At 36.5% G+C, this 16904-nt stretch overlaps 1 protein-coding gene across 1 annotated transcript in view; it reads left to right on the forward strand.

Moving 5' to 3' along the window:
* The window catches only part of LOC145669019 (sodium-coupled monocarboxylate transporter 1-like), a 64476-nt gene extending 49517 nt beyond the window's left edge, over positions 1–14959 (forward strand). Inside the window, exons 10-15 of the mRNA XM_081737359.1 lie at positions 226–335; positions 1878–2061; positions 3342–3428; positions 7496–7677; positions 9546–9756; positions 13416–14959. Coding sequence (XP_081593485.1) covers positions 226–335; positions 1878–2061; positions 3342–3428; positions 7496–7677; positions 9546–9756; positions 13416–13469 — 828 coding nt within the window. The 3' untranslated portion in view covers positions 13470–14959. The remainder of the gene's footprint in view (positions 1–225; positions 336–1877; positions 2062–3341; positions 3429–7495; positions 7678–9545; positions 9757–13415) is intronic.
* Positions 14960–16904: the final 1945 nt, after the last annotated feature.

Here is a 16904-nt window from a genome sequence, read left to right on the forward strand (position 1 = left end):
GTAGAGATAGGCTGTATTAATAGTGTATCCTGGACCCATCCTTAGAAATATTCCGTTAAATTTTATATGGTATCTAGTAGAATTTTACTGCTTACTGGTCTAGTAATACTACCACTTACACTACTACTACTACTACTACTACTACTACTACTACTAATAATAATAATAATAATAATAATAATAATAATAATAATAATAATAATTTATTCTATTTTTCTATTTTAGCAAATTAAAGCAAGTGATCAACTTCTGCCGTTCTTTGTAATGGACATAGCTGGCTCAATTCCAGGGTTGCCAGGTCTCTTTGTTGCAGGAGTTTTCAGTGCTGCGCTCAGGTACGTGCATGTAAATTCATATTAACTATTCCATTGAAGAAGCTAGTGGTAAATCAGTAAGTGGTAAGACAAATATTATGGAAAACCGCTGTCTTTACTCATCCATATTACACTGTTGTTAATGTACATTCTTGTGCCTGTGTATTGGGTTTGAGGGGATAGTAATGTATTATTTTTAAAGATTTATTTTAAACAAGCAAACTACAACAAATTAATCAATGATATATTACACGTTGTTACTTACAACTTTCTCCAATCATTCAGTAAGTTTATCTATACTTCAGGAATAGAACCCTCCTGGTTTTGGCTCAGAATTAGTCTAACCAAGCCCTTATTCCGAATCATTATTGAACAATATAACTGCAAAGCGTTTGAAAGCTAAGTACAGGAATGAAAATCTGACAGCGCCGGTCTGGAGAATATAGTGGATGAGGCAGAAATATCAATTCGAGTTCCTGAATCGCGTGTTTGAATATATTGGCAATGTGAGAATGGGCGTTGTCGTGTAACAAAAGAACGCCATTTCGTCTACTTGGTTTTCTTTTTCTTATTTTTCCTTTTTCTTTTCTTTTCTTGCTGAATTTGCTGGAGTTGCTTACAGTAGAGCCCCACATTGAATGTTTGATTATGTTCTCAAGTAGTTCTTAATGAGTTTTGCCTTTCCCATTTCTACCATACTCACAACATAGTCTTTCAAGGATGGAAATATTTTTTTTCTGTCTCGGAGTTTCTTCTTTGTCTCTTCTGGTATATTATTTACGCTGTATCTTATTAACATAGACATCATTTATCATCATCTTTGATAATGTGATAAAGAAAACTCAACTCTCATGACCCTGACGGGTAGTGAAGCCTGGCGTATACACCAATAATAGAATTGTGTTTCGTCACCTGTGATACATCGGAAAACTTCGGTACAATTTGTGGCGTTGCCTTCTAAACGCACATTAGAGAAAATGCCAAACAGCAACAGTGCATCAACAATGTAAGCATTTTTTAGACATAATGGACTACAGACATTTGAAATAAATTATCATATAATAACAATGAAAATATAAACCAATAACTAAATAATAAACAAAACGAAACTTATAGGCAATCCCACAATGCTGTTCTCTCAGGAAATGCACTAAGTACACCGCGAGAGACGACACTGACAACATTTCATGGATGGAGGTTGACGATCGGGACAGACCATCGCGTTCTAATGAGTGGTGAAAACGGTAGATCTTGGTCAAGATTCACGACTCCTTGCGGTCATTATAGTGACCATGTGTTGAGCGAAATCGAGCAAAAAAATCGGCTTCTACTGTGAAGTGTTGATTTTTGTTGTTTTGCCACAAAGAGTGTGGTATCAAAGCGCCAAATTTCTGAACCTTGTCCATTGAATGATGTTACTTCATCATAGTTTTTGGATCATTATCTATTCCTTCAATTATCTATCCTTCAACTATTGTGGAATTTCATGGAAAAGGTGATTCAATAGCATTTAGTTGAACTTATTTTTACATATTTGATTTCCTTATTTTTGCTTATTTGCAGTACAATGTCAACGGGATTAAATTCCATGTCTGGTTGCATTTATGAAGATTTCATTAAACCTTGTCTACGACGTCCATTATCCGAAGCTCGAGCAAGTTTGGCAATGAAATTTCTGGTCGTAATAATTGGATTCATTTGTGTGGCTTTGGTATTTGTTGTTGAAAAATTGGGAGGAGTATTGCAGGTTAGTTATTACAAAAGTACTTTTCACTTTTAAAAAAATGAATAAAAAATGAATGAAAAATTGAAAAACAAAATTGAACTGTTTTTCGAACTTCTTTAAAGTAAATTATTTCGCCAAGTTACATTTCGTAGTTCAGCTATGTTCAGCATATAGAATCTCGATGTCGTTATACGGGCGCGGTGGCTCGATGGTAGAGCGTTCACCTCCTCTGCTTGGGGTCCCTGGTTCCATCCCAGCTCGCGCCGTGTGGACTTTGTGGTGGACAAACACCGCGCTCGTGCGTTTTCTCGGGATTCTCGCGTTTCCTCCCACTTTCTTCATTCCACCATTTCATTCACTTCTAATAATCACCGTCTCCTTTAGCCTAACCGTCATAATCGTGGGACGTAAAACTTAAAGATTTCATTTCATTTTTTGATGACATTATGTCCAGATTTAGACACAATGTATCACTAAATTCTTAATTAAGTAATATCAGAATTCGTGCTCCTAATTTGAATTAATCTCCGAACCACGCATATGAAAGAAGGAAACATTATTTGGACATGACAGCATAGATTAGTACATAAAACGTTACATACTCGAGAAGACCTTAAACTCTGTGAATCAGAATTAGCTAAGTACCTGTTGCTGAAGTAAGGTTGCACAGCTTTCGAATAAATTCAATTAAAATAATAAAATATTATTATGTTTAAAGCGAAAAAATATACAAAGATCAAACAGATACCAACACATGGATCTCATGAAGCTGAATATAATATGTCTGACCAGTGGCGTATTTAAGGGGGGGTTCCGGGCTTAAGCCCACACCCAAAATCTTATTACTATATTAAAGTAAATGAAATATCTTGCAGAATTTTAATATTTCCAGGACTAAAGTTAGCAAAGCCCCCCGAAACAAAATCGTAAATACGCCAATATATCGGAGTGATAAAATGCATACACAGTTTTCGAGAAAATATATACTCTAGAAACGTGATAGTAAAATTATTTGTGAATTAATTAAGTTTCCAAATAGCCAATAAACTTAATTCCTCTGTGTATATCTTTGAAATACAATATTGATATATGCCTAAGTATATACCTTTCTAATCACGAGAAGGTAGTATTTATTCTGTCATATTAGATTATTACGAAATAATCTCAGATAGTAGAACTAAGTCATATTTTACAAGTACACCTGTAGCAAAACTAAACAAAACTCTCAGATTGTTTCGTATACAGAAAGTGCATGTTAATGTTTCATTTGCAATTTAAAAAAAATAACTTTTCATTTACAGATCGCCGTTAGTTTAGCTGGAATTACTGCTGGTCCAATGCTTGGTCTGTTCACATTAGGCATGCTTTTTCCATGGGCAAACTCCAAAGTAAGTACCACCTTTCTGTTGCAGTTGTAATTATTTTTTTCTTTCTGAAGTAAGAAATATTGTCTGGACTTTCGAGGACATTAGCATTGGGTGCATAAAATTCATATCAATTGAGCTTTGGAAACTTGAAGATGACAGAAGTTTTTCAAGTTGCCAATCATAGAAAGCCTCACACAAGTGCAAAGATAATTTCATACAGGCTTCACGATTACATGTACTTTTACTGAGAGGAATATTAAGTACCAGGAACTAGTACCCTTGTTAAAACTAATACATAGAGGGGAGCGAGGAGTAACACCGAACAGCGGGGAATTCCGATCACGCATACTTTCAGGAAGTAGCAACGTTGCCAATACAACACTCAATTGTTTCTTCGCGTAATGCCTTCATACGAGATACATTCAATTGTGATAGCATCCAGAAGCTGCGTGAAAAATTCAGAGAAATCAATTTCATACCTTTTGTAATAAAGGTGAGTGATTACCTGTACTCACATAACATTAATATAAACATACTTTTGGATAGAACAAAGTGAATGAGGAATCAGTCTGTATCAAGCATTTTCCATCATCTACGGTCTATTTTGCTTGTTCTGTAGACAAACCTCTCCGCATTAAAGCATTTTTTTTTTCATGGAAATTAACCCAACTTGGATGTTTAAGTTACGCAGTTCGCGGCGAATGTGTTTATAGCGATAGTCTTTTTCCAATTCCGATTGATTTCCTCAAGTAGTTTTCTCGTCGCTGCGCAGTACTTGCTGATGATTCTTTTCAATGCTTCGATTCAATATTACTGGAGCTTTTATTCCGTTCACTGATATTCTTCGATGATATTGTTTTGGCATGAGTTTCATAGACCATAATTACCTTGAACATTGTTCCCCACAATCAACATAACACATTGATCACATTATATATAGTTCCATAGTGGCGCCTACTTACCGAGCACCCAAATTTAGGTTCCAAAATTCAGAGATCTCTAGCTTATCATAACCTCCATTTTCTCAATGAAAACACGTCTCTGTTCTACCAAGTTTAATGTACTACAGCTAATCACCTCATACATTACGAACAAACAACAGGATTTCCATTATTACCATTTGTATATCTACTGTACTCTCTTGTTAATCCTTTACTTACCTTTTATGTAAATAACAGTCTTTCCGGATGAAAACTACCAGTTCTGCTGCAACGTTGTCTGAAGAATTGCTGGCACAAAAAGGTGAAATAACTATACACAAGCATTCAAAAACAGATATAAAATTAGCTAGAATGCAAATAATTATTCTTGTCACAACTTTATGTACAATTTCTATTTTCTTCCTTTTTTATAAGGGTAACCAACAATGTTATGTTGCTTTCTCACCCATCACTTTCAAACATTCATATGTCCACTAAGACGTACCTAGAAGATCGAAAATGGTCGTCATCAGCATCGGCGACCTTCTGCCAACGTTATGGAAGGCCATGGATTAAATTGCCCTAGAACTTGATGGGCCGTCAAGTGAAGAAAATATCAAGTGCATTTTGTGCTTCCACTAGGGATTAGAACTGGCGCCCTCTAAGATAATGTCCAAGGAATGGAACAGGTGATAATTGGACTGTCCAATGTCCGGACAGTATGGCGGATGTAATAATGTTTCCCATTCAAGGAGTAGAATGGTGTCCTGGGTCATCCTAGCCACGTAGAACTTCCTGTAATAGGAGAATCCCTATGTGATTCAGAGGTGATGGCTCCAGAGTTTCGAGTTTTTCTTGAACACGGCTCAGCTGCTGACAGTACATAGTTCCATTGATGCGCTGAGCATCTGGTAGCAGTTTCTGACGCACGATGCCACGACCAGTCCACCAAATACACAGGACAACCTTCTTCTGGTGCAGTGCTGGTTTCGGCTGTTTTAGAACCGGTTCATGGGATGTTAACCAATAATGATGTCGCGTGAAGCTTCATACAGGACCCATTTCTCGTTATATGTCAACACCCTGTCCAGGAATGACTCCTTCCTCAGGCGAGACAGCAAAGAAACAGGTGTCTGCTCACGTTGCTTTCTGGCCCTGGGTCAAATCATGTGAGACCAATGGACCCAACTTGTAGTGCTTCCCAAGTTGATGGAGGTTCTGCCGAATGGTTTCGCTACTCACACTGAATTGTAGTCTTAGTTCCTCACATGTCTGGCCACTGTTCTTCTCAATTGCTGCCTGAATATCTTCGTTTTGTACATGTGTTGGTCTTCCGACAGGTATTGCGTGTTCGAGTGTTTTGTCATCGTTCTTAAACTTGTTAAACCACGCTGTAGTATCAGAGTTATATACCAAATTTGGGAATACGAGTAAAGTTGTCCACATAAATTGCAGCAGACAGTCAGGCCGTGCAATACGATATCACCCCAGGAGAGCACACATAGTATATATAATACAATGTAGGAGACTCATAGTTTAGTGCAAAGTGTCCTGCACAGCTATATGTGTCATCTGCATAAGTCGCAAATGCAGTAGCATCTCTCCGAGGAAGATCCCGATAACAGAGTTCAGTTTTGTGTTTAGGGTTTTTAGTAATTATGTCTAAACCCTAACTTTGCTACGCAGATGCTCCATTCCGATGAAGCTCACTTCTACGTAAATGGAAAGCTTAATAAACAGAACATGCGCTAATGGTCACCTGACAACCCCGCGTGGATAAATCCCTCCAAAATGACCGGTATAGAGAAAATTATAGTGTAAGCAGGCATATAGGGAACATGAATAATCGATCTCATATCATTCCAGACATTTCAACTGTGGAATGATATCACGCGCTATTACAGGACTAAATACTTCACACTGCGATGTCCGAGGACGGTACATCCCCCTGCTTTTTCAACATGATGATGCTCTCTTCATTATGGTGTGTACGTAAGTCACTACTTGGGTGAATTGTTCGATATAGAAGAGTTGAATGGGCAAAGATCACCAAACCTAACCATTGAATTCTACCTTTGGAAACATGTTAGGGTTATGGTTAGGTTAGGTTAGACCTATGTTAGGGCTGTTGTATATGCTTTGAAAATTCATAATCTTCTCTATTTGAAGCAATGTACCGCCCCTGACTGTGTGCAAATTTTACCAGATACCCCGCTTCGTGTTCATAGCAATTGAGACAGCTAACTTTAATTTGTTAGTTATTGTTCCCCAACTTAAGTTATATGAAATGTGGTTGTATATTTGACATCCTGAAAGAAGTTTAGCCAATGGTCATATATCATACAACCCACTTATCGTTCACCTAGTTACTTTTGATCAATTACTATGAAGTATTCTATGAACTAGAAGCTGGAAAGACTCTAGCCTATGAACTAGGGGCTGGAAGGAGTCTAGTTTACAAACTAGGCGTTGGAAAATGTCTAATAGCGAATTTCTTTTAGAAGGACGGGATTCTTGCAGCATTCAGATTGGGCAATAATATGTATGACAAATCTGTAGTCATTCTGTTCCGTATGGGTAATAGTTTATATGCTACTTTAAATAGTAAATACTGTTTCATATAGTCTCAGTGCTGATCAAAGTTAGTTTCCAATCAATCACTATCCCATAAATAAACGTTTTCAATTAATGGAACAACACAGAATTTACCAAAATATTTAGAAACACGTAGTTACCTCACTTCCCTTGGATATTGCGATGTGAGCGATGGACGCCCTGTTGAAATTCAGGTGTTTACTCATGACCCGGAAGCAAGAGTTCCTGATGGGTCCTCTGGAACACGTCTAGCTCTGTACTGTAAGAAACAAGACCACTTTGGATATGCGAATATTGTCCAATGGATAACACATCCATTCAAATCCAAGGAAAATCCTGTGCATATTTCCATTATTCTTAAAGATTCTACTCCCAAACCTGCTTGTCGGGAAACAGGTATGAAACCATTGAAATATCTGGAAGATGTTCCTTGGACATGCTTTATTTGGGAACGGATCAATACCATTGTAAGGAGGAAATGTTGCATACATGTAGCTTAATATTTAATGAATAGCTGTAATAGATATTTAATGAATAATTCCAAATTTGCAATGTGTTTCCGCTTGTTCCCAGGGAGCAGTGGCTGGAGGCGTAGCAGGTTTAGCGTTCGTCAGTTGGGTATCAATGGGAGCCCAAACGTCCATTGCAACAGGAAAGATTAATTTCACAAAGAAACCAGCCTCTGTAGAAGAGTGCAGCTACAGTATTATGATGAACAATTTTACTGTTGCAAACACAACTAAACCTGTATTTCAGTAAGTATTATTTATTTAATTATCAACTCCTATTGTAAGCAGCAACTTAACTCATCTTAACTCGTCTCCAACACATTCATTCATAAACCCAAATACGCAAATAATAGATAAAATCTAAATATTATCTGAAATACAATATAAGGAAGTATTCAAAATCGTAAAATGAACTCAGAGGTGTCTAACATTGAAATTGATAACGTAATTAAACTCTGCATGAAATAAAGAAAGAAAAAAGAAAACAAAAGAAAATGAGCTTTATAGCAACGGTTGTGTAGTCGGTGACCTACCTTTCTATGAACTGGGTGGCCAGGGTTTGACTCCCAGTGGCTTCGAAAACTGTTTTCCCTTCTAGCCTCATTTCAGTGAGAGTTACCGAATCATTGTAAAATGGGACTATTAACACGCTGAGGGAGTGAAAGAGAAGGATCTTGATGTCGGTGACATTAGTATTATAGCAGAAAAATTGCGAATACCTTCAGATACAGTTCATTGGCCTTAATAGGTTACTCCTAAGGAGCGATCTTTACAGTATTTTTCAAAGAAAGAGATGTACAGAAGAAAATCAATTTGTAAATGATTTAATTTATGCAACAAGCAATCAGTATTTTTATAGCTTACCTTGTTTAAGAAGAGCTCACTGTGGTTTAGTCATTTTGTATAGAATTTTCAAAATTATATTTTAAAACAACAAAATTTAATCTTAGAGGCTTGGTAGGTAAATTACTAGAGAATAGTGATTATTAGCTCAGACAGCGGACTATAGTTTTACCTTAATTTCTTTATCAATTAATCTCCAAGTCTTTATCATTTGATCTCCGCTTCCTTATCTCTTGATTTCTACTTTTTATCACATGGTCTACGCTGTTTTATCACTTGATTTCCACTTGTTTATCACTTGACGCAGATAATAATTCTATCCAACTCACTTTTTGCAGTTACATACAGTATATATCAAAGGTTGTAGCATGGAGACTATATGCTGGGGTCGATTATATATATGTTTGTGTGTGTGTGTGTGTGTGTAATCCAGCTCTCGTGATGAGAGCGTAATATTATGGTGGAGAACGGTCTATACTCTTATGATTGATCTCTCATAATTGGACTGTTCAGCCGTCAAAACTACAGTCGTCCATTATAAGTGGGCACTGTCCTCCGTTGATATTGCAAAGCACAAGAACTGAAAGCTCCAAATTCATTAGAATCATGTACTGTAGACAGCAATGCACGATGTGAAAATAGAAAAGGATTTCTCAGTCAAATCTGTTCATATAAGTTGTTTTATTTTGAAATCTTAGTAAGGAATGCTTTCACTTTGTTAAAAGATCTAATTTATGCAATAATTTTATTACTTATGTGTAGGTGAGCACATATATCTTGTCTCTTTTCATTTCTTGCTACTTTCACTCAAAATAGATTATATGCAAACTGAAATGAGTACATTACTTGCATTTATTTGAAATAAAAACATGGTAGTTCGAGCAGAATCAGATTGTTCTGGTATACAATTATGTCATTAAAGGAAATAAGTTTCAAAGTTTATATATAAAAAAGAACTAGCATGTTGTGCGGTTAAAGAAAGCTGTTATTTGACAGAATACTTTTCGTGGTGTACATAGTACGAAGAGGAAGATCATTTGCCAATCACTGTAATATTCTTTCGCGTTGTTTCTACATAATCAAGGTGTCTGAGTTACCGACTATTGAACATTGAATATTGTGTCAAAAGTTATTTGGAAACCACACACAACTAATTAGCCTTTTCCAACGCACCACGGCAGTTACTAAACTGTGGTAACTACTAAATCAGCTTTCATTAACTGCACAGCGTATTCATGCATGACATTAATTTCTTGATTGTATCATTGCAGCGATGATGTTTTCATATTGTACCGTCTTTCGTACTTGTGGTACACAGTTCTCGGTCTCGTTCCATTGCTGGTGGTTGGCCTTATTGTTAGCTTCCTAACCGGGGCTACTGATCCTCTGGATATAGACCACGATTTGCTAACGCCAATAATTCATAAATTTCTACCTGAAAAAGGAACCGAACCAGCACAAGAGATTCTTTTGCACAAAAGTGTAAGTTAACAATTTTTTGTTGATCAATGGATATATTATATAAAATTTTATTGCTGTAGGTAATAGCTCTACTGTCCGCTATGTGTATGCTCTCTTCAATGCACACATTTTAAAATAGAATACCTTGGCATGAATGAACTAATTTTCTTCAAGGAAGACAGGGTGTAAAACTCTAAGTTACTAGAAAAACAGCATCATAAATTGCCTATCTGATCCGACTATATTAACTTAGTAGAACAAAATGTTTAATTTTTCTTACCACCATACTTTCATGAACCTGTAACTCCTCATACCACCTGTCCATACTCATGTAACCTGATAGTAGCGTTCCCTTATGCATCTACAAATCAATACGAAAAACCTAGTTCCTAAGGCTACCACTATCGCAGTTTTAAAAATGAAGGAGTGGTGACAAAATGAAAAATGAAAATGAAATCTTTGAGTTTTACGTCCCACGGTTATGCCGGTTAGGCTAAAGGAGACGGTGATGATGAGAGATGAGTGAAATGGTGGAATGAAGAAAGTGGGAGAACCCCGAGAAAACCCACGAGCACGGTGTTTGTCCACCACAAAGTTCACTTGGCGGGGGCTGGGATCGAACCCGGAACCCCAAGCACCAGAGGTGAACGCTCTACCACTGAGCCACCGCGCCCCCTGGAGTGGTGACAGTTTGCACTATTTGAAAAAGTATGCATATGTGTCTTTTGTGTCTGTATATTGCATATACGGCTTCCCGTTCTTCCTAATGATCAGTTTTAATCTGATCCGCAGCTGGTATCAGTTTTAATCTGATCCCCAAGAAAGGGGTAATTAGATTTAGGGGGAAACCTATTAATAATATTTTTTCACGATCCTTGCATTTGGTTTCAGAGTCCATGGTTCCTCTTATATCATTTCAGTTTTCTTCAAATTAATAATGGATCGCCATTGTATTGAAATGTTTTATAGGTGGAGTTAAATAAGGGTGCCGGTGTCTTTTCTTTTCCCTTCAACAATTTTATTACAAAATTCTAGAAAAAACTAATTCAATAGTGTCTTTTTCTTCTAAGTGACCTGATGAAGGAGATAGATGTTTTGCACGGTGCCCCGTCTAACTTATGGCAGTATTCAGAGCACCAGCGAGGTTTAGCTGAGACTTGTAGGAAACCCCCTCTCGGCTCACAGCAGCTTCGCAAATTTTCAGTTGCGGTTAGGATCCCAAGTCCAGTGCGACATAGGGTTTAGGTAAAGGTGTACTCCTAGTCCAGTGCGACCTCGGAGCAGGTATTGGTTATTTGATCAGTGGTCGGACTGACGCCTGGTTCCTCCGTTGTCTCTCTTTTATGTGTCCTCGTCTGGTGGCTCGTTTCCTTTCGGTTTCCTTCGTGTGGTCCGTCTTCTTTCGGTATCATTCGTGTCTTCCTTCTTAGTATATTGTCTGCTAGTTTGTAAATATTAGCACGTGTCGTTATGAGTATGTGCTTGTGTAGTGATGTGGGGATTCTTACAATATTGTTTCAAGTATATAAATAGATGGTTCTTCGCTGCAACTTCAACGATGTCTGCTAACCTAACACAATGATTCAATGATTATGCTTAATTGCAGTTTTCTGCATAAAACATCTAATGAATTTGTGCAAATAAATTTTAGTATAAATAAAATTCATGACCAATGTTATTGTTAGTTTGTACTGCTGCCTTTTCTTACCATCTACATAGCTTCTTCAATATCTGCCAAGTCAACTCAATATTTTTCTGAATGCTTGCTATTGATTTTAATCTCCCTTCTCTCAGGCACGTAGCCAAGGAAAGGGGTCCGAGGGGTCCGCCCCCCCTTCGAAACCAGAAATGAAAAAAAGTAAAGAAGGGTGAAACAAAAAGAAACGAGAAAATGAAGAATCAGTGTTAAAAATAAAAAGCTACATCAACCTTTTGATTACTCTTTCTTTTTAAGAGATCGTATTACTTGCAATACATCGTGGCGAATGAACGGGATATCCTGGAAAAGTCAGGGAATTTGAAATTTCTAGAAAAGTTCTGCTATTAGTCAGGGAACTTTCAAGCTTTCGAAATCATAGTTTCGTTCTGTAACAGTGTGAACATTTTTACCAATTTTTCTTGATCCCTTCCCTGGAGTAGCAAACACGTTATTACAGAAACAGTTTTCTATTGCTTTAACCTGTCATTTGGAACCAACAGTAGTTGACGGAATAATAAAAACAAAAAATTATGTGGAAAGAAAGTTCAGTTAACATTTATTTGAACTGAGAAAGGAACGCAGATATTGTAAAATATTTTACAAGACACTATTGAATACGTACTTAATATAATAGTGGATATGTACTTCAGTTGAGAACATAATGAAAGGAAAATTGTTTTATTTGAATGAACAAAGGAAGGAACATAAATATTGTAAAATGTTTTTCAAAACTTTTTTTATATTCTTTTACTTGAGATTTCTTCATAGTTTGTTATTATAATACTTACTAACATATCCTCATTTTATTGTCCTAACAAACCAACATATGTTGGCATTAAAATTGTTTTAGGATGATTGATCTCCTGGTGTGATGACCACGTATTTCATGTCACGGACCCCCTCCCCTTTACGAAATCCTGGCTACGTGCCTGCTACTCTAAAAAGCATCGTTAGAAAATATTATGTCTATTTTCCTTTACTGAATTCATGCTAAGTCATTCGTCCTGTTTCTAAGCCTTTTGGTCTTTTCTGAATGATTGCATTCTTTACAAGACAAGGTTATCAGCCTCATGCAAAACTCCCCAAAATGGAGGGCAACTTTGTTAGCTGTCCGCGACTGCTTATTAAATTGGTTCCCATCCAAATTTTATATCTAGAGACTTTCTCGATCTGCAACCAGAGGGCGCACTCGCGCACCATGTTGTGGTTACAGAAACCTGAGACCTTACGCGGAGACTGAAATTCAAATTTGATATGTCTCAGAGCCTGTAAAGTTATACCTTAATAAGATCAATCCGTGTAACCAAGTAAAATTATACTGATTTCTCTTTATACCAAAACACAAGATAAGTAAATAAAATATGATACAAAATCATTAGACAGAACAGGAAGACATCATTCCGTGATACCTTTCCTTAAACTATCCCGATTCTTATCTAACTTGAGTACTTTCTCTGAATTTTTCTTTATTGATTAGAGTGCTGTTAAAAGCCCTTCATGCAACTAGAGTTATACAAGGCTAGGTTCCATAGTGTTGGAGCTATAGGCCTTTAAAGTTCATATTTTTTACATGTCTTCTCAGCCTTTAACCCTGAAAGGAAGCATTTGTGCACCCTAGTTGGTCTATACCTTTCGTCTTATTTTGGTGTCAGGAATCATCTCCCAAACGTTGTCGGTGTTGTTCTGAAACACCCTGTATATAACATTGTATATGTGCGCTTACATTACATACGGCGTGATTAGAAAATAGTTACGTTGCCAACTTAAGGAGTTTTTTTTATATTTGAAACTGCACATTATATTTTATAAACTGGTTCTCAATGATTTTCAAAGATCTCAGTGATTTTGAATGAAGCTGGCTACAGTAAATGACCATTATTTGTGTTTATTTTCGTATTTTTAAACTTATGTTTTTTATAAGAATAAATTCTAATTCCAATATCTGAAATTGGTTTCTGTTTCTTTCTCTTTTGTATTTTAGAATCTACTGCCAACAAGTAACGAGAAGAAAGCGAAGAGGCAATTAGAAGAATAAATTATCAGACAGGAGATAAATTAAATAATAGATCTTCCTCCTTTATTCATTAATAACGAAAGCCAAAGAAACTACAGAAGATGGTTTTAGGTTTATTCAACACTATTTCAATAATGGAAACTCACAAAAAGTCTAAGGGGAAATAACTCATAAAATTACACAGGAATGCTTGTAAAAGGATTTTCATGAATAATCGTTACATTTCCCATCTTCTTCCTTTACGTCACCATTGATATTTCCGTATGTCTGGATGCCTTTCTCTGCGAGATTTGGCGCAGGCACATAGAGATGAAATACCATGTCGGTATAGTGAGATCGAAATATTTGTGTGACTGCCTTTTGTCCACTAGTAAGTTTTCGGTGACCACTAAAAACCAGAAAATCACTTTCAGAACTTGAACAGATTCATATGCAAAGCAAAAAAAGTAGAAATAGTTGCAATTTCGGATATAGTATACGTAAAGCCGCGTCAGTTCCAGAAGGAGCTGGACGCTCATACTTTTAGGGATTATTCATTGAGTATCTACGAACTTACCAAGAGGGTAACAAAGCGACTTTTATTTACTTATCGACTGAAAATAAAAAAGAATGTACCTGTTTTTTATATCTGCATGTGTAGTGCCCTTGCACTTTATCTATGCCTATGTTTGTGTGAAGGGGGGCGGATTTAACGCATATCGCATGTCTTGTACACATGAATACCTCTTACTATTGCACTACGTAGAAAATTTATGGTATTTCATGTAGAAGTGGTAATAGAACACAGAAGAAACGCAGATCAGGGGGTTCTGATGTATACTATTACCGCAATTTTTATCACATTCCCATGCATTTATGGCAGGCTCAGAGTCACAACAATCTTCTACATGTCTCTTGCGAGATGGCGTTCCTTAAACTTTCGCTGTTCGTCTTCCTTTCTAGGACATATAAGGATCCGAGCTTCTTTACCAGATGTAATTCATGCGCAGTTATGTGATTTATTGTCATGGCGGTACGTTGGACCTCCTTTTGCTACTGTTCTTCGAGACTATGGTTTGAAGCCACAGCAAAGAACGAGTGCCGTTGCGTCATCCTTTGGTGTCTATTGTTCCCAGTACTAAAGGACCCAGCAACACCAGGAGCGACCATTTTGTTCTGATTCAACACAACGTTCATCTCGTCCTTTGACTATGGAGACCTCATCACTGTTCATCCACTGTTCATTTATTTGGCTTTAACCTATATCGGAAAGGGTACAGTTATAGCACTCCCAAACAACCATAATTTTCGGAACTATATTAAAACTCCCTGCTAGTCACATTCAACATTTTTAAACTATCTGCAATAACTTCTAGGTTGTACCCGCGCATGCTGCTACCTAGCAATGGAATTCTTAGCATAAACCTTAAACCATCTTGTTACTACGCATTGTGTAAATATTAAAGAACAAATTTCCTATGTATTTGTAACAATACCTTGTATTTAATTGTATTAAATTAAATATCTGAAAATCTAGAGCCCTTTTAATTTTGTTGAAACGAGGTACGTGGCGAATAAACTTAAATTCCAAGGTACATTGCTACATCTAAGATGAGATGGAGTGAAAAGATACAAAATAATCTGAGGGAGAAGAATGGAGAATAGAAGGCGTCCAGAATAAGCAAAAGTGGAAGAAAAGAATTAAAGACGGGAACACCTTATCCCATATAAATATGGGAAAAGACAAAGACGATAAAGAAAAATAAGAAGAAGCTAAGGTATATTGATCACAAATGAAGCGAAGAAGCAGGGAAAAACGATTGATTAATACAAGGTACTGCATGTTATAGCAAGGTAAAAAAAAGTAATTGTGACTCACATCTTAAAAGTCAAATTAAAAGTTTATAAAGTCATAGTTCTTGAATTGAGTGTACGTAAAAGCAAATAGCTGACACAGAGAGAAGGAAATATATTCATTTTAAAAACTAAAGAAAGAAAGATATTTTGAAGGGAAATTAATAAATAAATCAGTGAATTTGGAAGGTTACCAAAGTTGAACTTTTCAGTTACTACATATAGCACAAACGTAGTGAAATAAAAACATTTAAGACGAGCGAAATACGTGTTTCGTATGAAATAATGTATGCTTTGTTTATAAGTCCTGGTTTAGAAACGTTAGAGTTAATAGTTGTGTCAACGAAGAAGCAAATGTAAAGATAATGTACAAATTAAATTTTAGGGAGATGGGCAAATAATTCAGAGTTCATTCCTTGGCAAAGGATAGAATACTTGAAAAATTGGGTATTTAGCAGTGAATTGTCTTATTCCTTAAATATATACTAAATTAACGAATATGTATTTCTGGAAATTAACTTTGCTCAATCCAATATATGTACTGTACAATAATATTTCTATGTGACTCAAATTCGAATGGTTTGTGCAGCTTTTTGACAAAGAATGTGAAAAAGTGGTTGTAAAGACAAATTGGCGTCAGTTGCATGGTAAGAATGAAGCAGTTGAATATTAGATTCGAGCTTAGCAACCCAATTTTCACTACCACGGCTATATGAGACATGGACGTACATTTTAAGGTGAAATCCTAATCAAGATGCTTTCAAATTTCAAGGTATATCGATCAGGGATTGAACCCAAGATTCTCTGCAACAAGGGCGTAAGCGCTAGCCACTAGGCTAGAAGGAAGGGATAAGCATGAAGAGGAACAGTTGGCTTGACTATTGTATATTGAGAAAAAAAAGTAGACTTTTCGTATAGAAAATCTGGAGGTTCATGTACCAGGGTACATTCACGTTTGTTGGTTATGTAGGACCAATCTGTACAGTCGTGAATCTGCAAATAGACAAAAATCCCTGTCGTATTTATTTTTAAAAAATAACTAAAGTTCTGAGTGACTTAGAATGTCGTTTTATATAGTATAAATTTGATGAATATTTGTAGGGTTCCTCTCTCGAAATTACCTGTTCATGGGCTTTGGATACTCTAAACACTTTTCTCTTCCATCTTCTGAATATGGGAATTAACGTAAAGTTTGGAACATGAATATTTACGAAGAAATTAAATGTCGACTAAAAGCAGGGAATTCGTGTTACTATTTGGTTCAAAATCTCTTGTCGTCGCGAATTCTGTTGAGAAATTTGAAGCTTAAAGTACATGAAACATAATCATGCCTGTTGTACTGTATGGTTGCAAAACATAGTCGGTTAGTCTCAGGGAAGAAAATAGACTGAGAGTATTTGAGAACAAGATCCTGAGGCGAATATTCCGACCCAAGAGGAACAGGAATGGGGAATGGCGAAAACTTCATAACGAGGAACTATATAATTTATACGGCTTACCAAACATTGTTAGCGTCAACAAATCTAGGATTCTGAGGCGGGGAGGTCATGTAGGCAGAATGGAAGGAAGTACGAACACTTTGAATATCTTGACTGAAGCCAATTCTCTCTTCTATTTTTGTTC

Source organism: Thermobia domestica, chromosome 13 (genome assembly GCF_964235325.1).
Source record: "Thermobia domestica chromosome 13, izTheDome1.hap1.1, whole genome shotgun sequence".
In the NCBI taxonomy this organism is placed as follows: domain Eukaryota; kingdom Metazoa; phylum Arthropoda; class Insecta; order Zygentoma; family Lepismatidae; genus Thermobia; species Thermobia domestica.